This window comes from Stegastes partitus, unplaced genomic scaffold (genome assembly GCF_000690725.1).
Source record: "Stegastes partitus isolate 25-593 unplaced genomic scaffold, Stegastes_partitus-1.0.2 Scaffold176, whole genome shotgun sequence".
Classification (NCBI taxonomy): Eukaryota; Metazoa; Chordata; class Actinopteri; family Pomacentridae; genus Stegastes; species Stegastes partitus.
In genome coordinates, this window is record NW_007577907.1 from 1,726 (window position 1) to 24,660 (window position 22,935).

Sequence of the window (22,935 nt, forward strand, 5' to 3'; positions counted from 1 at the left end):
TGTAGTAAAGTATTTTCATATTGTTGGTACTTTTACTGAAATAATAGACCTGAATATTTCATATGAAGAGTTCATTTGCAAAAACAGATACCTCAACTTTTGTAGATTTTCAGAAAACTTTTTTTTTCGTTGTTTGCTTGAGATAATATCAAACTGAAACTGAGTGGATTCGACTCAGTAGAAATGACATGACAAAAATAGAGATAGCTTAACTTTGATTGATATCTCATATATTCATCTCAGGTAGATGGAAAAATGTGTTTTCTGACGGTTTGTGAACATGGAGTTATCTGTTTTTGCAAGTGAACTCCTCGTATATTTAGTATTTTATTCTATTTTTTTCACTTGCCATTCAGTTTCGGTGAGGTTACGCCTCCTCCGGGCCTCCAGAGGCCGCTGCTAACAGTCGTCCTCGGCCGATCACTGATAGCGGCTCAGCTGGTACGGAACCGGAGGCAGCGTGCTGTTGCTCGGCTCAGCGAGAGATCAGTCAGCCCGTAAAAATGTTGAGAATTACGATCCGGGCAGACGTAGGATCCGTTTGGTTTTTATTCTGTATCATATATTCCCAGTTCCTGGCCGTGTCCTCTGATGACATAGTGGTGGCATGCGGTGGATTTGTGAAATCCGACGTTGAAATCAACTACTCCCTGATCGAGGTGAGAGTGCAAACGTCCCGGCTAGCTAGTTAGCAGCTAGCTAGCAGCTAGCTGGTTTATCTGAGTAAGCGAAAGGTTAGGTGGAGGTAGTTGGTTCAGTGACAGTTTGAATGAAACGACCACGACTACTGTCTGTTTTAGCTCACCATTGCCCCTCGGTTGCTAATAAACACGAATTAGTACATTATGCCTAGATTGACGGTAAATTAGCCATCTGCTAGTTTGGATATTTTCTTTACTCGGTGAACTGAAAGCTGTTGTATTATTGTACATTAATGCATCACACATGGCATTCACTCCTAATCCTAAAACCTGTCACCGTTGATGAGGAAGACGCTAAGTGCTCTCCACCAGTCCTAATCCCTTCTCATTCACAGACTCCATGGGATTAGCCAGTTGGTTCATTAAGCTAGTGAAATTAAGTAAATCCCAGGTAGACTGGTCTGTTTACTGATGACAGTTAAGACCAGTTGCTCATCTAGTTTACCATTTAATTTAATCAGGTCAAGTCATTGTTATTTTTTTTTTACAGGACATGTAAACATCAGCCACTGACCCAAAGTGGTTGCCAGTAAAGAAATATGATTCACATTGTGAATATAACAAGGTCAGATAATAAAGTTAAGACCCTACAGTGTGATCCATTATCTCATTTTACCTGAGTAATTTATAAAATGCGACTTTACCTGACTAATTAAAAAATTTACCTAGGATCCTTCAAAATTCTACATGGAAAAATGAACAAAATCCAAAGATTACGTATGAGCAACTGTATTAGTGACAGTGGAGAGAAAAAACTCCCTTTTAATAGCAGGAGACCTCCAGCATAACCAGGCTCAAAGAGGGCGGCCATCTGCCTCGACCAGTAGGGGTGAGGATAAAAGAAGAGAGAGAAACAAACAAGAGAACAGAAGCACTGGACAGATTGGTGGAACCAGTAGAAGCAGATCAGACAAATGCAGCTCCAGAGACAGAAACACCTGCAGAGACGACAAAGCACAGACTGGTGTTGTCAGAGAAGACAAAGTTAAAAACATGGAATATTGCAAATCAGTTCATGGAGGAAGTGTTAATTATATACACAAGAAAATGGCCATATGACAGAGATAGCTAAGTCATACTGGCTTAAAAAGAGCTGGAAACATGAATACAAAAGAGAAAACTGAGTGAAATCAGACAAACAACAGAAACCTCTGCTGGCCATACAACAAATATTCTAAAATAAAATATGAATATCAAGTTTAGTCATTACAACATAATGATCAGTGTATGTCCACTTCCATTCACAGATTAAACTATACACCAAGCAAGGTTCCTTGAAGTACCAGACGGATTGTGCACCCATCAATGGATACTTCATGATCCCTCTCTATGACAAGGTAAGACCGGAGTGTCCAATCCTGGTCCTGGAGAACCACAATCCTGCATGTTTTAGATGTTTACCTCTTCCAACACACCTGATTCATCATCAAGCTCTGCAGAAGCCTGATAATGATCCTGATAATTTGAATCAGATGTGTTGGAAGAGGGAAGCATCTAAAACATGCAGGATTGGGGCCCTCGAGGACCAGGATTGGACACCCCTGAGGTAAGAGAACTACTTATTTGAGAATTTCTAACTAAATATTTTCCTGATGGTGATTTTAATCTATAGACTTGTCTCTTTTACACAGGGAGACTTTGTTTTGAAGATCGAGCCTCCTCTTGGGTGGAGCTTTGGTAAGACCATCACAGATGCTTCTTCATAACTCACAAAGATTTGCTGTTAAAGTCCAAAGGTTTATTTCTAAATGTTATGTCTTTTGGACTTTAACTGTCACCAGAGCCTACTAGTGTTGACCTGCACATCGATGGAGTCAGTGACATCTGTACCAAAGAGGAAGACATCAATTTTGTTTTTACAGGTTTCTCGGTCTCAGGAACGGTGAGAATTGTTTAAAGTGTTTTTTTGGTTAGATTTTAAAAGCATGAGATATGAGTAATCTGAAAGTTGAACATGGCTAAGGTATGCAAAACATTTTGCATTTTGTCTCAGTAAGATTTAAGTCCAAGCCACAGTTAATGCCACAAACTATCACTCTGTACACAAAGCAGCGCCTGGCTGTTTTTTACTCCTGTCACAGTTTCATTCACTGTGGGCTTCTTTTTCACTGCAGCATACAGTGCTGCACCAAGATAGAAATGGCATAATTGTTGCTAAAGATAGAGAGAGATCATTGGTGCAGTACAACAACGTTAAAATGCCATCATTCATAAAATAAATGTTTTATTTTACAAAAATTTAAAAAACCTGGAATCGGCATGTAGAACATTTTCCCATGCATCCACAGATGTTAACAATACTGAAAAAATGGATTCTACATACTACAGCTGTTGTACTATTTACATTTTTAATTTGTTTCCACAAACTTAATGGTTTATCTTTGGCAAATTTAAAGAATAGATAAAAATGTTGGAAACACCAATTCTGATTAAATATCACATATTAAAGATGAGATTATGGTAATTTTTCTGATGGTACGGAAAGTCACAGGAAAGTAGTCTTGGGGAATGTTAAAGGTTGAAAATCCAACGACCCTTTGTGTTTTTTCAGTTTTTGGCTCTGATAAATGCTGTAAATATAAATGTACTGTGTATTGTTCAGGTCCTGAGTAAGGGCCATCTCCTGGGCCCAGCAGGAGTAGAAGTCAAACTGAGCCGAGCAGGAACAGAGGAGAAACTCCAGAGTGTCGTGACACAGCCTGGAGGAAAGTAAGTTTCTCACACTGTTGTATTCAGCAGAGTGTCACACAATTGTTTCGACAATATGTGTCTCAAATAGTTGGTGTTTCAACACTTCCTTTCCTTTTCTTTTTTGTTTCTGCTAACACAGGTATACCTTCTTCAAAGTACTGCCTGGAAATTATGACATCACAGCTTTTCATCCTTCTTGGACTCTGGAGCAGGTTGGTTTACGCTGTCATTAGGTAATAGTTATCGACTGCACAGATTGGATATTGTTGGAAGACAAAGTGGAAATCAAATTACAAACTACAGATGGAGGAAAATTAAAGGGAAAATCTGAACCCTTGACCGCTACAATTAATAGCTCTGGTGACTCTGTTGTGCTGTCAGGGCCATTTTGCTGCCATGGTTTAGATCCTCTCATCCTCTCAAAGGGAAGCATAACCGCAAATCAGTACAAAGCGGTTCTGAGTGATCAACTTCATCATTCAATTCAGTTCAATTCAATTTTATTTGTATAGCGCAGTTTATAACACATTATCACACAGCACTTAACAAAGTAAGGTATAGACCTTACAAATTTATACAGAGAAACCAACAATCCAAAGTTGCCTCGGGACTTCCTTTGAGCAAGCAGTTGTCAACGGTGGGAAGCAACAAAACCCCCGCCCGCCCCCGAAATCTGAATCTGAATCACTTTATGTTGGTTTTTGCTTTAATTTTTCACCTGACTGTGTATATAAGCTAAACCACACACAAACAGTGTTAAAGTGGTTAAAAAAAAAAATCATGTAAAAAAAACAACAAAAAAAACAACAACAACTGTAAAATACAGTGCAAAGTAGTAGATACCCATTTAGGTCAGAGTATAGATTGAGTGGATGATTTTAAGAGCCGGATTGAAACTCTGTACAACAATACGTTGCTAAATGGAGGTGGGGCAGATCAGCAGATTTATAATTAATGGTTTCAAGCATCAATCAGATTACAGCTGTGTGACATCATTTTCACCCCCTGACCAAGTATTAAGATGCTGAGTACCATGTTGTCACAGTTCCCCATTGAGGTAATGTTGTTAATACCACGGAGTGTGTCTGATCTCACAGGTCTTTTTAAGTCTGTGTCACTTGAGGGGAGAAAGCTTCATTATTCACCGACTTGCTCAGCTAAAAAGGTTCCCTGTCAAGTTAGCGGGCTTCTAACAAATGATCTCCAGCGGTAATCAGACAGCTCCTGACTGGGCCATTTTGCCGTCGCTTACTTGCAACTTACACAGCGACCTTTGTCGTCTTCCCGTAGAGTACCACTTCGGTGCACGTCTCCAATGCCAATGCCCCGGCCGCCAACCATCTGGTGGTTGGAGGCTACGACGTCTCAGGGGAGGTCCGCAGTGATGGAGAGCCCATGAAGGAGGTCACCTTCTTACTGTACTCCGCTGCAGTCAAGAGAGAGGTAAATCAACATTATTTTACATTTTTAGAAGCAGTAAGGAGATGAACTAGATCAAGTGTTCTTGGTCCGTGTCTCACTTATCCTACATTACTTGAAAGGGGTCAGTGTATTGCTTTAACCACAGATTTCTAACTTGGGATTTCTGGAATATTGTGGAATTTTGTGTGTTTTAAGACAGTCAAAGTCAGGATTTTTTTCATTTAGGGAATGTCTGAATGTATTATTTTTAATGGCTTCAATTTTGGTATAGCTTTGCAGTAGTTTTTTAATTGAACAGGCCCTTTATTTTACTTTGTAGTTACTAGAAGTGATAAATATGGTAATAGTGCACATGTGTAAAATAAAATAAATAAATAAAAAATCAGGTCCCGAATGAGAAAATTCACTTTAATTCCCTGTCAAGTTGTGAATTCAGCAATTTTGGTTGCTGAGTTTCTGATGTCATATGAACAGAAACATTCTGGACTAAATTTAAAAGAAACTGTCGACTAATGGAGCAAAATCACATATTTCATGTCAATTTGTAGTGTGGTATTAGATTGTAACTGTTATTTGCCATCCACATACCTGAATTAGATTTAAAAAGCTATTTAGTAGCAGTTATACCCTGATCCATTTCCTTTTCACTTTGTTGTTACACAAATATTTGAAACAGTTTTCAGTGACCTGTATAAGCAGCACTAAGCAATAAAATACAACATGGCCTTATTGTACCATCCATTTTGTTTACACACACCATCTTAAAAGCACAGGGGTTGGAGGAACTACTTCCCAAAAGTTGGACTGTCAGAGCTGCACATGAATGCACTATTTTACTACTTATTGTGATCAAAAAACTAAGTTCCATTATTTGATCGCTCTTGTTTGTGTTCGTTGTGATTTCCAGGATATCAGTGGCTGTAACACATCCCCAGTCGAGGGTGCAGATTCTGGGGACAGCTCTCTGGTCTACCTGTGCAGTGCTCTGTCCAGGGAGGACGGCACCTTCATCTTTCCCTCACTGGCCAGCGGCGAGTACACTGTGGTAAGCAAAACACAAAAAGGTGGTCATTTTGCTCTGGAGGTGCTGACATCTGCAGCTTTGCATTTAACAATTCGCTGCAGCTCTTTCTTATTCTGTTAGTCCTTTAAAAATGAACCACAGTAGAAAAAAGAAAAGAAAAGAAAGAGAAGCCAGAAATCTTGTTTTGTAGACTCATTTTAATGAACAGTAGTGGATGGCACAAATGTTTGTGGCTTTCACAGTAAAAGCCAACCCATATCTTGTCAGCTGGACCTGTTTATTCTTGGCCAGGCCACCTCCAATACTGTTATGTTACTGAATGAAAACACTGATTGGCTATTGCAAAAAAGAATCAGATCAAAATGATTATTAAGAAAGAGGTTTTATATATAATATTATAATATTGCAGCTTTAATCTGCACACTGCATTAAAAGTCTTTTATGTAAATATTATATGTGCATCTAATTGTGCTTCTGTGAACTCCTTCGTTTCAGGTGCCTTTCTACAGAGGAGAAAGGATCACTTTTGATGTTGCTCCTTCTAGGATGAATTTCGAAGTGGAACACAACAGCTTGAAACTAGAGGTGAAGACTTCTATTCTCTCTCCAGTTTACAGTGTGTTTTGTGAAATGTGTTATTATCTCTCACATATGAATATATTCTTCATTTGTAGCCCATCTTCCGTGTGATGGGCTTCTCTGTGACTGGCCGAGTTCTCAACAGTGCCGGTGGGGAGGGAGTACATGATGCTACGGTCGCCCTCAACAACCAGATCAAAGGTAACCGACCAGAAGACTCCCATGTTTTCTGTGGAAATTCTAATTTGTGAATTCAGCGATTCTCTGGAAAGTAAGTACAATTTCACACTTTGTCTTGCTCTGCCAATCTTTCCTTGCAGTTGTCAGCAAGGAGGATGGTTCTTTCCGGCTGGAGAACATGACAGCTGGTACCTACACCATCCGTGTTAACAAGGACCTCATGTTCTTTGAGCCAATCACAGTGAAGATTGCGCCCAACACGCCTCAACTTCCTGACATCATCACAGCAGGGTACAGTGAATCATTTGGGATTAATTACAGAACTTTTGCTTCAGTGCTGTAAGTTTGGTCTTGCATGGGTCACATTGCTGACAGATCCTATCAATGTCTTATGTTGGTTCAACACAGGTTCAGTGTCTGCGGCCAAATCTCCATCAGTCGCCTGCCTGAGGGCATGAAGCAGCAGGGACGCTACAAGGTCACGCTGACACAGCAGGGCCAGGACAAGGCTTTGAGTCGGACCATCGACTCTGACCCTCAGGGGGCCTTCTGCTTTCAGGCCAAACCTGGAGACTATAGCGTCCATGTAAGACCCCAGCAGCATTTAGTTTAGTGGGACATAAAGGAATTTTTTACAGTTTTAATTTATGAATTTGAGCCAGACTTTCTGTTAGATGAATAGTTGATGGGATGTCTACTCCACTGACAGTGGTCTTTTGTTCAATTGCAGCTGGAAGTTCTAAAATTCTATAATTTAAATTGAAAATATGTCAAAACCAACATTTTGTTAGCCCACAGATTCAGTGTGTAATTGGATAGACAAAAATCTTACTTGCAACTCTTGATTTTTGGTATTTGTCTGTAAACTACAATGAATAGCACAAAAGAAAACTCTTTGAGTTTTCAGAAATGGTCCAGAATACTTCAGTATTATTAAAAGTTGGGTAGGCAATATTTTTCTTCCATACTAACCTTTCAGCATATTGCAATTCAAATGGTCTGAGAAGAAACTAGACCTCTGCACCTCCTCTTGATTGCGTTTTCAGGTTGTAGTAAATGTAGTCCTTGATGCGACACCAATTGCAGGTCTTTCCAGAAAGAATTCATTTTTGCTATTGGCTGTTCTACAAACTCGGATGCACGTGAACATCTTTGCAGATGACAGAAATCCTGATTCAGCTGCAGAAAATTTGCCATTCCAGCCTTTTTATCAACTTACACTGCAAAACAACCCAAAAAAGAAGACAAGGAAAGAGAGTCCCACAATAAATAAATTTTAAGTACTGTCATAATCCGACACTAAATGTAAAACCTTCTTTTATGTCAGATAGCAAGGCTGGCGGATTATCAAGATGGAGGTCAAGATACAAGGAGGGCTTGATGTTTGAGGAGTAATTTGTTGTTAATTATTGTTCATAGTTGTTATAATAGCTAGTAGGTATGGTCCGAATAGCACTTTCTGGTCTCTGGATATTTAGGCCCAATTAATGATGAATATCCAAGTATTCTACGCGGTCGGGGGGACTGCCTCCGCATTCCGGCCACTTCCACCTCGTCGGAGCGCTCCCCCAGGGTGGAAGTGGCCAGAATGCGGAGGCAGTACTTGGCTGCTGATGCTAGTTTAGGATAGCGGTCCCAGTTCTGTTTCCACCTTCGGCAGTGGTGGCGCCACCCCCATCTGTGTTTACTTCCGCGAACACTGAGCACGCTCGCGGCATATGATGTCGTTGTGTCCTCTTCTGCACATGTGAGACACTTTTGGGTCCTATGAAGTTCACACAGGAGATCACATACAAGTCGCATTTACTTGGAAATGTGAACCAACTTGTGAACCAAAAATCGTATTTCACAAAAAATCCGAATTGAGCATTAAGTTCTGCAGTCTGAACATAGCCAATCTGTCGGATTGTTAAGTCAGATAATACATCGTTATCCATATTTGTGACACAAAATGTCATATCGGAGTTGGAATCCAAGGCTGTTGGTATGTTAAGGCTATTTTTCATGGGTTTCGTTTGTTTTTCCTAAAAACATGTTGGATACCAAGGTTTTCGGATTGTTAAGGATCAGATCATCGAGTCACGACAGTCATACATATCGGTATTAGCGATGCGTGTGTTGTAGTGCTTGGTTAGATTGTGTAGGTTCAGGTTTACCATGCAAGATGGCGATGAATGGCAATAAATGCTGCTTGTAGTTCAGCCTTCTGCTACAAGCAGCCAGTGGCTCGCGGCTGCAGCTGTGGCTTTTTCCATTTTAGTGCTGATAACGAGATCAAGATTCTGTTGCATGTGAAGCTTGTACATAAGCCCATGTTCGCCTGGTGGGAGGGACTTTGGACAGACAAGGGAGAGCTGCAGGAGAAGGGCTGGATTTTCAAATGTTAGTGTTTTCTTTTTTGTTTTTGTCTTTTTCCAGATTCCTGTCTTCCCCTAGGCAGAAAAAGTGTGAGACAAACTTTCCTTTCTACAAGATAACTTTGGTTTTACCTCCATATGTTTAGGTATCTCTCCCTGAAGCAGAGGTGAAAGCTGGTCTGGCTCTGCAGCCTCAGGCCCTGGAGGTCTCCCTCGTTGACCGGCCCCTGACAAACCTACTTTTTACCCAATTCATGGCCTCTGTTTCTGGAAAAGTCTACTGTCTAGGTGAAGACTTAGTGATTTAGACAATAGAACCTTTTTCGATTACATGCTTCTTGTCTGAAATACAGCCTCAGCCCATAAATCTATTATTTATTCGTGTAGTTCTTTTCTTTTTTTTTTTCTTTCACTTAAGCTAACATTATGTTCTCTGGCTGACCTCTAGCTTCCTGCGATGACCTCTCCGTAACCCTGCAACCAGTGAGCCGGCAGGGAGAGAGGAGGGCAGTGGCTCTGTCTGGCACCAGCGACATCCTCAGCTTCTCTTTTGACAACGTTTTACCGGGGAAATACAAAGGTTATTTATTATTTAACATACGTTTACTTTTTAATCTGTTGTGACAGTATCATTAGTTGTGTAAATCAACATCTCAGAGGAGCATAAATGTACAGTCAGCATTCAAGTTTTACCTGAAAGAACTCAGCAAAGAACTGTCTAAACTAATTCCTTCAGTCTGTTTACTCTTCTGTTCAAAGTTACACTAATTATTCTCTAATGATTGTAGGGAAATCAATGAGTAATTACCAGCTTTCGATCATAACTGGCATATAGTACCAGCTTTCAGGAGGCACACCATTATTCAGTCATTGTTCCTGCACCCTCTGGTCCTGCATCCATCTCACTCCCTGTTCAATACACGCAATCTGTTAGCGTGCCTGCAAGCTATCTGCACACACAGCATCTTTGAGGCGTGTTTACTCAGCTTATAGTGTTGCCAGACCAAAGTAGTGCAAGAAGTTTACTTTCTTAAGTATATGTTTAAAGATTAGATGATTGAAACATCCCTCTTTGGAGAGCCTCGACCCTTTCTGGTCACAGCTTTTGAGGGCTTTCCACTTCGACTAGTGTGACAAATTGAATCTTTTTCAGCAAACATTCACCTGTATGTTTTTCTGTTGCTTTTATTTTAAATCCGTTTATTAATTATATGTTACGTTCTTTTGTCCTTGCCCCTGACAGTGAGTATTTCTCATGAGGAGTGGTGCTGGAAACACAAGTCCATGGAAGTTGAGGTTCTGGACTCAGATGTTTTGGGGGTGGAGTTCAGACAGATTGGCTACATCCTGCGCTGCTCCCTTTCCCATGCCATCACTTTGGTTAGTAATCTGTAGCTCACACCCCTAGCAGTGCGTGTCACTGTGGTTATTAGGCACATGCGATGACAGATTTCTCATTGAATGTGTGATGCTATGCAGGAATTCTTCCAAGATGGCAGCAAACCTGAGAACGTCGGCGTGTACAACCTCTCCAAGGGAGTCAACCGCTTCTGCCTCTCCAAGCCTGGTGAGCTTCCTTCTCCTGACCTCTCATTTGCTAAACATAGTATCAATTAGCATATTGAGAAAATATCAGTGTACCAACTGTTCCCTCGTGTAAAGTTAGAGTGCAGTCGTATGAGCCAAGAGGTCTGTGTCAGACTTACCTAAATATGAAACTGGAACAAAGTAATTAATCAACTGAAAATGACTTGTCCAGGTGTTTACAAAGTCACCCCTCGCTCCTGCCACCAGTTCGAGCAGGATTTCTACACCTACGATACGTAAGTCATGAGAAGCTGTGTCTATTTTCTGGGTGAACACTACTTTTCTATGTATAAAATGTATTCTAATGACTGCTGTTGTGTACTACAGCTCAGCCCCCAGCATCCTGACCCTCACTGCGGTGCGGCATCACATGACAGGACTCATCACCACTGACAAGATTCTCGATGTCACAGTCACGATAAAGTAATTAAGACTCACCACGACTGAGCTCATTTCAAAGACACTGGGTGCTAATTTTAGCTGCGGCACATCTGTCTGTTCATGTCCAGCTTTTATGTTTTATAAACGATGTTTTCCCTCGGTCAGGTCGTCCATTGAGAGTGAGCCAGCGCTGGTTCTCGGTCCGCTGCGCAGCCTGGAGGAACAGAGGCAGGAGCAGCAACTGCAAGAGATTCAACTGCGCCGGCAGGAGCGAGAACGTCGTGCAGCTGAAGAGGATGGAGGTGCCAAAGACGACAGTCCTCCAATCCAAGAGAAGGCTGATGAACTGACAGGCCCCTTCCACTATGAGTTCTCCTACTGGGCCAGGTCAGGTCACTGCATTTTAATTCATGCTCTTTGCTCTTTACAGTATTGCTCAGTGGTCACATTTATACTGCACTGCAAAGCTGGGTGAGGCGCCAGTTTCAGGAGCATGTTTCCTCACCAAATTTATTTTTAAAGTTATTTTTTAAATGATATCCACAGTGTTTTTAAACAGAAACTCTACTGGGGTTTCTAATGAGCCTTAACTTGAACTTTCACACATGTAACAGAATAGCGTGCTTCCTGATCAGATATTTGGGTGCACACAACTTTGTGAACTTCTCTAATAATGTTTTTGTGTACACAGGATTGTAGATAGTTTTTGTAAAAATGACCAGGTATTTTGTAATTTTGTCATTTATTTAACTGTGACTTAACATTTGGAGGTGCTCAAAATGTCATTCACTTTTTACTGTATATGTATAATATTAGTCTGACTCAATGGATGTAGACTGCGGGTATAAGCTAGCCTTTTCTGTCACACATTTTACTTTGTCCTCTCCATCCACAATCTGTGTGTTTCTATTTGCAAAATCCCCTTCACTTCCTAAACCAAAACAACATTCGAACAGCAACCTACACACTGAAACTAAGGTTTTGCAATTCAACAGGCCTTCTTGGTTCTTTGGGTAAAATAGCTATTTATTGACAGTTCGCGCTCCTGCCTTTAATACATACTGGTCCCAAGACGACTGTGATTGTTTTAAGGAAATACAAATGAGAAAGCTTTTTTCCCCTTTTTACGATAAGCGGTGTATCGATAATGGATGGATGGATGTAACAAAACTGTTTTCCAGTGCTGACACAGCCCTGTGAAGATAGGTCTGACTATGTGAGACTAGTGGGAAATAAATGTGACTTTTAATGTTGCAAGACTGGCATCCTGGTACTGAGTGTTGAACTAATGTAATCATTCACTGAATTAATATTTACTGTGTGGCTGTGTAGGGCTGGTGAGAAGATCACAGTGACTCCCTCCTCCAAAGAACTGTTGTTCTACCCTCCTGAAGTGGAAGCAACCATCACTGGAGGTAAGATACTTCTGACACAATTGACAAACTTGTATTTGTGCACCCTTATTTTTGCCATACTTTCTTTCTATACCTTTTATTCTTTGCTCAAGTGTAAAAAAAATCAACCTGAAGCTATAAAATAATCACATACTGTGCACTCAGGCTGATCTAACATGAGCAACTCCCTCCCTGTTGACAGAGTCGTGTCCAGGTCGACTGGTGGACATCATGGGGCGTGCAGGTCTCTTCTTAGAGGGCAAGGTGTCACCAGAGCTGCAAGGTGTGGAGATATCCATCACAGAGAGAGGAGCTGCTTCACCGCTCATTACTGTGGCCACTAATGAGATGGGAGCATACAGGTATGAGAACCCTGAGGTAAAATCAGGATGCACAAAAATAATATAGTGCTGCCTTTAGGTTCTTGCTGTAAATGCTATCGTCTTAGCAGGTCATTATACTAACAGGCTAGCCCATGCATACATTTAAAAGGCCAAAAGAAGTGTAGGACCAGAAGTGATATGTGGATTCTCGTTAAAGCTCTGGCAGAGTTATAATTTGCTATTTAACACCAGTGAGTAAAGAAAGCCTAGCTACATGGCTCACGGCATGACCATTGTGGCTGGTCAGCAGCTGCAGCCAGACTTTTTCCCAACTGAAATAACTCAACTACTGTTTGATGGATTGCCATGAAATTTGGCAAAGATGTTCATTAAGCCCAGAGGATGACTCTTAATGACTTTGTTGCTTCCATGACTCTATCTCTTGTCCTTTTTTTTTTTTTTTTTTTGGGATGGATTAGCATAAAATTTGGTGTTGCACATTTATGATTTACGACACATTCCATTAAGTTTTCACCTAACGCCTTCCACAGGTCAGATTTTCAATTTGTGTCACTTTAATGTCCACCCCATGCAGGGACAATAACTAACTAAAGTGTTTCATGTTCTTTTTAGTGTTCCTTTTTTTTTTTTTTTTTGGGATGGATTAGCATAAAATTTGGTGTTGCACATTTATGATTTACGACACATTCCATTAAGTTTTCACCTAACGCCTTCCACAGGTCAGATTTTCAATTTGTGTCTTTTGTGTTCAATGCTCATTAGAAAATATGAGCATGTTAATGTACTAACATGGTAAACAGCATATTCTCTAAACATTAGCAGGCTAGCATTGTCTGAGACCCCTTTTTTCGCCACAGAAATGATGACTTATCACAGCAGGGAACGCGCAGGGGGAATTAACGATGGCTCAGTTCCATTAAATGTCCCAGTAAGCCACGACAGCGAACCAGCATGCACAAAAGCAGGACATCCATTAAGCAGAATACACCCTTCATAATACACCTCTGCTTTCCCACTGTGACCACTCAGAATGTCCGTTGTGGAAAAAAAAGTCTGTTTTAGCGTGTTGTCCAAGCATTAAGCTCAAATTGCTGTTGTGCGGAAGTGCAGCTTCACAGAGCCACTAGTCCAGCTTTAGACTCTTAATCTTACTCACATTTAGATAAAATGAAACCTGTTAAAAAGTAAGAAGAAGAAGCATTAGAGCCGTATGGTTAAGTATAGAAGTGGTGATGGTAAAGCTGGGTTTATAAAAAATAAACTGTCAATCCTGATGTTTTTTTTTTATTGTGTCTGTTACTAACACAACAGTTTGATTTTTCATTTTGATACATTCATGACAGTTATTATCATTGTTAATGTCATAGCAATGGTTAAGAACTAAAGTTAGTTTAGTAAATCCTTCCCAACAATTCTATATCTAAACCTCTACAGACATGCACTCCTTTCTGTTCGTCTGACGGCATCTGTATGTGTCTGAATGAGCACCTTGCTTACTTTCAGTCACCCAGGTGTTGACGACAGTCTTACTAGGGCAGACCTTGTCACTCTCACCACAACACAAGTCCGAACTGCAAGCTATCTCAGATAGTTATGCATAAGAAACGTACTTGCAGCTGTTTGTAGGAGTTTTTCCTCTGAGTTTATTAAATACCTGCAGCATCAGACAGCAGCAGGATTCACATGAGTCTCCAAAATGTCTCCAAAATGAGAAAGTTGCACGCATTTACACATGTCAAACCACAAAAGGAACGTCATTAAATGATCGGACAGCAAGTCATACTGTGTTGTTTTCTACACTTCAGACAGATAACCTGTCACACTCAGTCACAGCTTAGAAGCGGATTTAGTCTTTTGTTTATTTGTACATTGTTATGCATCCTGTTGCCTGATGTACTGTCCAGTCTCACATGTATAAAAAATAGAGCAGAACTACAATGATGCTCTCTGTCTCTTTCATTGTTATGTCTGAATGAAGCCGTGAGGAACATTAACATAAAAACAACCTATGACTGGAAGACACATAGCTGTCACTTTCACGTTTTATAAAGCAAAAACACTACGTATCCTGTGCTTGAAAAGGGCTTTACATTATAAATTCTGTGGGTGCGATATTAAAGTAATGAAGTTCTGCATTGTGTGCATCTGTTTTGTGTATTGTTTTCTAACCACAAGACACATATTGTTGAATATATATCCAGAAGAAATTCAGTCCTCCACCTCATTTCTCCTCTCTCTTCACTCAGTGTGGGTCCGCTCCACAGCGACCGGCAGTACGACATCAGTGCCAGCAAAGAAGGTTTCGTCCTGAGTCCTGTGGAGGGAACCCAGGGAGATTTCAAGGCGTTCGCTCTGGCTGGTGTCACCTTCAAGGTACATGTGACCATCCTCCTCACTTGCATAGATATTACAACCCGGTAATCACCAGCTCCCTTTTGTATTTGCACTGTTTAGTTAACGCTTTTACCCCAAGTACCTCACAATTATAGCACATCTCTCACTAATTATGGTGATTTCAAGTGAACGTGAAATAACTCGATGAAAAGCCCCCGTTAGAGATGACTGTATGTTTATGGAAAATGAAATTAAAAGAAAAGATCACTCATGCACAGTTTTGTGCTTTGCTGCATGCTGTCAGTGCGTTGCCTTTGTACTACCTTTGTTTAAAGGGTCTGCAATTACCTACAGCGACCATGAGATCCAGGCACAGTATTAGTTTCCCTTTCAGACTGTGATAAATTGCTTTGAAATCTTCTGCACAGCATTTATAGAGTTTTGTGCCCTTGTTTATCCTTCACTTGTACATCCTATCAGAAATACCGAGCATTAGAGACACTGAACTCAGCTGTCAGCATGATTATACCTGCAATTTCACAATTTAGCGCTCACAGTTTTAGCCATGACTAAGCTATTTCACTGTTATACTAGCTGTCCTTAATCAGATCAGACATTTAGTGCATGTGTGTCTTTTATTCTGAAAAATGCACATATTCTGTCTGTGCTGTAGATCAAATCGGAGGATGGTCAGGCCCTTTCTGGCGTCCTTCTTTCTCTGAGTGGAGGACAGTTTCGTTCCAACCTTCTGACTCAGGACACTGGCCTCCTCACCTTCAATAACCTGGTAAGAAACCAGCAAACCCTTTATTTATCTCCATTCCTGAATGATCTGGTATTGTATGATGTTGTTGTGTGAATGCTTTTACATCTATTTTGCTTTAGCTAATGTCAGTTATTTCTGCTTTTCTTTTGATATAATCGCTGCTCTGCTCTCCTCAGAGTCCCGGTCAGTACTACTTCAAGCCCATGATGAAGGAATTCCGCTTCGAGCCGGCATCTCAGATGATCACGGTGGAGGAGGGTCAAAACCTCAACATTGATATAACTGGCATTAAGACTGCATACAGGTATTTGAGTGTACCTTGTACTGTAGCGCTCTGTTTAGCTTAAAAACTTTAGAATATCTGTTTTAGAGCACAAGTTACTAAACATACACCTGACTGATACTGCTGTTAGAAAAGAGTACCTCTATAATTTTCCGTTGTACATTGTTTTGGTCTTGTACTTTTGTCCTCAGCTGCTACGGAGCGGTGCAGTCTCTGAGTGGCGATGCAGAGCGGGACGTGGCTGTGGAGGCGGTGGGTCAGGGAGACTGTAGCCTCTACAGCGAGGACACCGTCACTGATGAGGAGGGCCGGTTTAGACTCAGGGGTCTGCTGGTAAGGACACTACGAGCTGTTAATATTAGGCTTTTAAGCTGATCACGTTCTCCAGGTCGTGTTTTTTAGATCAGTAGGAAATCTGGTGACACGACCTTGCAAAACATGATGTGTAAGCAGCATTTGAGCAGGAATAATGGATTGAAAATGATATTACACAGCAAACATATTGAATCTTTCAAATGCTATACTTGAACTATATTTAAAGGCTGATTCGTGGTTTCTGTATCCCTGTGCACTGAACAACTAGACTTTAAATGCAGACAGTGGTTTCGTTATTGCTATAACATCAAACACAGAAATCACATGGGGCTTCTGTGACTTTCTGCTCTTTACAGGATGCAGGAACTGGTTACAGATTAGACGAGCATTAGACAAGCATCCTGGCAAATTATAGGCCCATTTCCAACCTGCCTCTTCTTTCAAAGGTGTTGGAAAAGGTTGTGGCTTGCCAGCTTGAGTACCATCTTCAGACTTTTGGCCTGTATGAGAAATTTCAGTCTGGTTTTCGTGCAGCCCATAGCACTGAGACAGACCCTGGTCAGAGTCACTAATGATCTGTTGGTGGCCTCTGACCAGGGCTTCCCATCCCTTCTCGTGCTATTAGATCTTACAGCTGCTTTTGACAATGTGGACCACCACATACTTCTTCACCGCCTGAAGTATGCTGCCGGTCTGACTGGAACTGTCCTTCAGTGGTTCCAGTCTTTCCTCGCAGGTAGGGCTGAGTATGTGGCCCTGGGGGATGCAAGGTCAAGGCCCCACACAGTCACCTGTGGGGGTTCCTCAGGGGTCTGTTCTAGGCCCCACCTTATTCACCATCTACATGCTCCCCCTGGGTCACATCATCAGCAAGCATGGTATTTCCTTCCATTGCTATGCCGATGATACTCAGCTCTTCCTGCGGACTGATTCCACCTCCTCGATGGTCACCGTATCAAATCTCACCGCCTGGAGGAGACAAGGGCATGGATGACACAAAACTTTCTTCAGCTTAACAGCACTAAAACCGAAGCCATCCTTGTTGGCACCCCGCACCAACTCTGGTCCTCCTCCATTGCAACTCTTTCCTTCTCAGGCCACTGCATCCCTCTCTCCACCTCTGTGAAAAACCTAGGGGTCATTTTTGACCTCAACCTTGCATTTGATCACCATATCCACCACCTCTGTAAAGTTTCATTTTTCCACCTTAGAAACATTTCCAAGCTACGCCACTTCCTCTCCCTCAGTGATGCTGAGGGCAGTAGCACAGGATATCTGGAGAATTAAGAACTTTCACTGTGTTTGGACACCGTTGTGGGGAATTAAACCACCACCAAAGTCCGAGAGCGACTGCTTCAGTTACAATTCTCTTAATTTTGAAAATAATAAAATAATGCGCATGACTGCAGATCCCCTCACACAGCCTTTCTTCAAAACAAATCAATATAGAAAGCATGAATTGGCCTTTAGCTGTTTTACTGTACACCTAATATCACTTAATTCATGAAATGTTTCCTTTCAGCCGAGTTGCAAGTATCTGATTCAGCTGAGAGCCGAAGGCAACGACCACATAGAGAGGGCTCTGCCACAACACAGAGCTATAGAGGTAAGACGCAGCTTGTTACAACTTGTCGCAGGGTTGCCAGGTCGTCTAGAGTTGTTAGCCAATCAGCAGCTGTGATGTTGGAGAAGTATTCACATACATCAGTAGGCAAAAACTTTTCAGATCATCATAGCTGAGTGAGTTTTACATGATGCCACACTCTCTGTTTGGTCACATGAGTAGAACGTTTGCTGCTAGCTAACTAGACACTTCTTAGCTATTATGCAAACAGAGCAACAGCAGTTTGACTTCAGTACCCTGCCTAGAAGTTAAAATGTGATGGAAATCTAACATCAAATCTGTGTCAATTGAGTTTGCGTTACAGATTTGCATTGTTTTTTTTTACTGTAACACTTCAGACACTTCAGCATGTTTCATCCATGTTGCCTTTAAAGCTGACTGACAGAGTTCATTGTTGACTTTGCCTGCTGTGTTCTAGTCAAAAGCTGCAGAGTAGCTATGAAATGATCCTCGCTGTGAGTGTTTTGCGTGACTAAGTTTCCAAGGTTGAGAGTGTTTGAACACATTTTCAATGTCATACTTTGTTCATTTATGCATTTGCACTGCAATAACATAGTTCTGAAAGCTCGAAAGGAGGGTATGGAAAACTTTTGTAATTGAATTGTTAAAATAACTGTGGGAACTCTGTGATTATGACTTATCAGCAGCCTCATCACATGGCTCCTTTCTATACGCGGAACAAAAGCAACGGTAATCCCATTGCTGAAGTTTAAACCCTCTCAGTTCATAATTTTAGCTTGTCTGAAAAGTGCAGCCCTGCTAATCTCTCTTGCAAGGCTGGAAATGCCTTAATTCCACTTAATACTCTCTTAATATCGCACCGTGTGACTCGTACAAAAGCTTTATCCCCAGTTCACATTTTACTTTATGAGTGCCGAGGTTGTATCTGTACATAAAGCTCTGCGTTCCTTCTCAGGTCGGCAGCAGTGACATTGAAGGGGTCAACATCATTGCATTCAGGCAGATTAATCAGTTTGACCTCAGTGGAAACATCATCACATCTCCTGAACACCTCCCAACACTATCGGTATGATGTGTTATCCCTGCGGTTTGATCTTTTTTTTCATTAAACTTTTCTTTGCAAAGTTACCACAGGATGCTTCAAAAGTTAGACTAATTCCTAGTTTTCCCCCTTTATCTGTTCAGGTAAAACTATATAAGAGTGACAACCTGGACAACCCAATCAACAGTGTGTCTCTGGGACAGTCGCTTTTCTTCCACTTCCCTCCTCTGGACAGAGATGGCGAGGTAATGCTTGCTATTCAAGTCTGAGCTGATGTTTTGAAGACTAAAATACAAACATTTACTTAGTCCTTGCATGTACATTTCTCTAAATTTAAAGCCAGCTCCAGGATAAATGTGAACTAGAACTCACTGCTATTGAGTCTACAGTGAAATTTCTCTTCCTCTTCCTCCTCCAGAGCTATGTGCTGATGCTGTACTCCACGCTGTCCCGCTCCCAGTACGATTTCACTCTGCCCCAGGTCTCCTTCACCTCCAACGGATACCACAAGCACGTCACGCTCACCTTCAACCCCACAGTAAGATACATTTTTAATTCCCTTTATTTAAAACCTTCCTTTTCTAACAGGTCCTGTATGTTTAACCTTTTAAAATGGTCTTGTCTCAGGTTGTATAATGTGCTTTTCCCACAGCGTAAAGTGCCTGACCAGGACGTTGCGCAAGGCTCCTACATAGCTCTGCCCCTCACTCTGCTGCTCCTGTTAGCAGCGTACAACCACGAGAAGGTACAGAACACGCCGCACCTGATCCAAACAATACATTCAAACAGCCTTTCTTGCTCAACTATTGCATTTCTGAGTCTGTTCCGTTGGAATTAACCTCGCCGGAATGTGGCCTCGTCAAAGCCAAGCCTGAAGTTTGGAGTGACATTGAGAAAGAACACCACACTTCTTGGAGTTTTCGCATTTTCTCACTCATGTATTCATTCCTGTTAATCCCATTATTTTTTGCATGGATGGTTTTAATATTTCAAGTTTTTGATGCAGAGAGCATCGCTTTAATACCTTTTCGCTGTTCTGTTTCGTAGGTGATTCCCCTCCTGTTACAGTTGGCAAACCGCATCCAGGGAGTGAGGAGCATGGCCCAGGCCAGCGGCGACAGCGCTGCTCTGGATGAAGCCAAACGTCAGGCCAAGAGACAGAAAGTCAGGCGCACATGAGCTGCACCTCAGATCACATCTTGGTACGCTAAATCGAGCCTTAGCACACGTGATCCCAGCCTCGGAGAGCACTGGGTTGCACTTCTTTAACATCATGTGTGCTAATGAGCTATTTAGTTTACTAAGGTGGGATTTGGGCTCAGATGAAGCTAGACACGAACCACTTGACTTGCATTACCGCCACCTCATTAGCCAATCAGAGCCGATCAGATTCACCGGGCTGATGGCTGACGTTTTACAGATTCTCTCACAACAGTCTAAGAAAATTGTTAATATTTTAGTAGAGTATGAGCCATTTTTATACCTTTATAATTTATCAAGGTCAACTAAATTTTTTTTGTGTGTGTGTGTGTTTTTGAAAATACTTACAAGCTCGTGATCTCGGTCCTAATATTATTTTGGGCTATCAGACATTGCAGACAACCATGTGTCTCTCCTATCAGCGCTGTGGTCAATTCAGACAACACAAAGTGGAATTTCATCAGAATGTGGCTGGAATTTGATAAGATCTGAGCAGAAATACAAGTATTGGCATAAGGATGTTTAAAATTTTTTGAAGTGTGGGCTCCCCATGCATTTGACAAATGGGATTCTGTAACTGCTAACTATGACTAAAAGACAGCCAAAGATGCTGACAAGCTAATAACTACTTTATATTGTTGTCAGTCTGCCACTTAAATGGAAGTCACCAACGAGTTACTATAATGCACTCCACTCCTGATGGTGTTTTATAAGCTGTTAAGTGTGATGTAAGATTGACTTTATGTCAGTTCCTCCATTAGCTCAGGAAAGTGATGGTGAATGCGATGCTGGAAATTTGTGTTGAAACACTGTGTGAGGAGAAAATTTTTTTGATTTTTTTTTTTTTTCTTTTTAAGGGAAGGACCAGGGCAGAAAACTACAGAACAAACTAATAGTTGATTAATTTATTAACATACGTTGAATCAGATGTGAATTATGATCTAGGTTGTAAGCTGGGAGATGTCTTTCAGAAGTGTATTTGATTTCTTTACGTTTTTTTTTTGTTTGTTTTTTTAAATTATGTCAGAATGTGTGTGATGAGCTATTTTGAACAGCAACATGGAATTTAAGAAGACCGTCTTTCACTGAAGTAAAGGAAAAAATTAATAAGAATATCTACAAAGGGTGTGTCACAACCTTGAGTTAAACTTTGAAAGATAAGGCAGGATTGTAATTTCAGAAGCTCATTGTCTTACCACGGAGCTGCGTAGTGCACTGTGAAAATTGTGGACCCAAATGATTTTTTTCTGTATTTAATTCATCTGCTCTCGGTTGTGGCTGACTTTCACAGAAAGATCAAAAGGCCACTGACTATTTACTGAGTTGAAAGATATTCCAATTAGTCCACATTTAGGGGGAGTTGATTAGTTTGGTTGGGGGTGGGAGAGGGAGGACGAGGGAGGTGGGGTGTAACTGTCATTTGGTCAGAATCTGTTAATTTTTGAGATAATGAATAAAGTTTGACTGGAAGGAAATTAACTTGGTGTCTTTTGTGGCATTGCCTGTAGGGGGCAGTGTAATTCTAGACATGAATACGATCAGAAAGATAGCAAGAAGTGTGTATTTGCACATCCTTCAAGTTTCAAAGTACAAAACACATACTTTATTAGTTCTGGATTACAAAAAAAAAAGTCATTTGCTCTCAAAAAAAAAAAAGAATCAATAAGTCTGAGCCTGACTTATCTCATTCCTGCTTGTCCTCACCCAAGCTGTTATAAAATGCATATTACATTAGAGTACATCCAGAACAAGCTGATGTCGTAAGAGAGGCTCGTCTATAAGAGCTCGTGCTGCTGACTCTCAGCCTGAATCGTGTTGTTTTAATGCTAAAAAGGGAAGCATACAAGTGAAAAGCAAATTCCCTTTGCCCTGTCTTGAGAGCTTTGCCCCACCTTCTCTGTCTGCTGGCCACAGAATAATGTAATGTGTCTTGTAAAGATCTTCCTCCTGCTTAGTTAGGTCAAGGATGTACAGCATCTAAATGAAACCGGAGCTCTGGATGAAAACAATTTAATGACTGAACAGAGCAGTTTTAATTTGCAGTTGGCAGCTAATAATTGACCACAACATCGATAGTCGGTACGACCTCACAGCTGACATTTTGACCTGCAGCAGCAGAAAAATCACAAGATTGCATTAACAGTTTACTCAGATTTGCAATTTAAAGGCTAGATGTGGTCCTGCATGGTGGCCTACTGTTATGGATTCCTTTTAGAAAATAGGTGCTTTTTTTGTTGTTTTTTTTTACAAGTTAAAAGATCCTCTTCCTATTTCTGACCAGTAGGAGCAGAATTACTCCAAAACACATGAGAAAAAAAAAGTACAAGAAGCAAAAAAAAAAAAAAACATCCCTGAACCCATTAGCCTTGAAGTCATTGTGGTGTTATCGAACCAATTAGTTTTTATCAGGCTAAATTAATTACATAAATCAGGAAGGCTATTGCTAATGTGCAATACAGTGTTCCCTCAACAAATTCACATTTAGCTTAACTGTATGAGGCATCTTTTATTTGGAACATCCTGGCATCAGCTTTCTATAGAACTGACGTGCGGCATATGTGAGCGTGAACACAAATGAGAGATAAATGAGACAAATGATAAATGTCATGTATTGTGCCAAAATTAGGAGTCAGAGGAGCAGCAACAAGGGGAAGAAGTCAAAAATATAACATACACATGGTGTTCATGGCTAAAGAATGAGATACCAATGCTGATTTATATTTTCTGCTAAAACTCTACAATCCTACAAT

At 41.0% G+C, this 22,935-nt stretch overlaps 1 protein-coding gene across 1 annotated transcript; it reads left to right on the forward strand.

The window, feature by feature from the left end:
- The first annotated feature begins 473 nt into the window (after window positions 1-473).
- Window positions 474-21,664, forward strand: nomo (nodal modulator). Its single transcript, XM_008279894.1, has 31 exons — window positions 474-659; window positions 1,949-2,038; window positions 2,333-2,378; window positions 2,483-2,583; window positions 3,304-3,410; window positions 3,532-3,604; window positions 4,683-4,835; window positions 5,722-5,859; window positions 6,334-6,423; window positions 6,513-6,618; window positions 6,738-6,888; window positions 7,006-7,183; window positions 9,101-9,242; window positions 9,403-9,534; window positions 10,198-10,334; window positions 10,434-10,521; window positions 10,714-10,777; window positions 10,869-10,964; window positions 11,088-11,309; window positions 12,255-12,337; window positions 12,519-12,678; window positions 14,907-15,033; window positions 15,668-15,781; window positions 15,937-16,064; window positions 16,235-16,376; window positions 17,881-17,964; window positions 18,899-19,009; window positions 19,129-19,230; window positions 19,404-19,523; window positions 19,638-19,730; window positions 20,033-21,664. Exons 1-31 carry the CDS (start codon window positions 504-506, stop codon window positions 20,162-20,164), a joined length of 3,666 nt encoding a protein of 1,221 aa, XP_008278116.1. The 5' UTR covers window positions 474-503; the 3' UTR covers window positions 20,165-21,664.
- The last annotated feature ends 1,271 nt before the right edge of the window (window positions 21,665-22,935 follow it).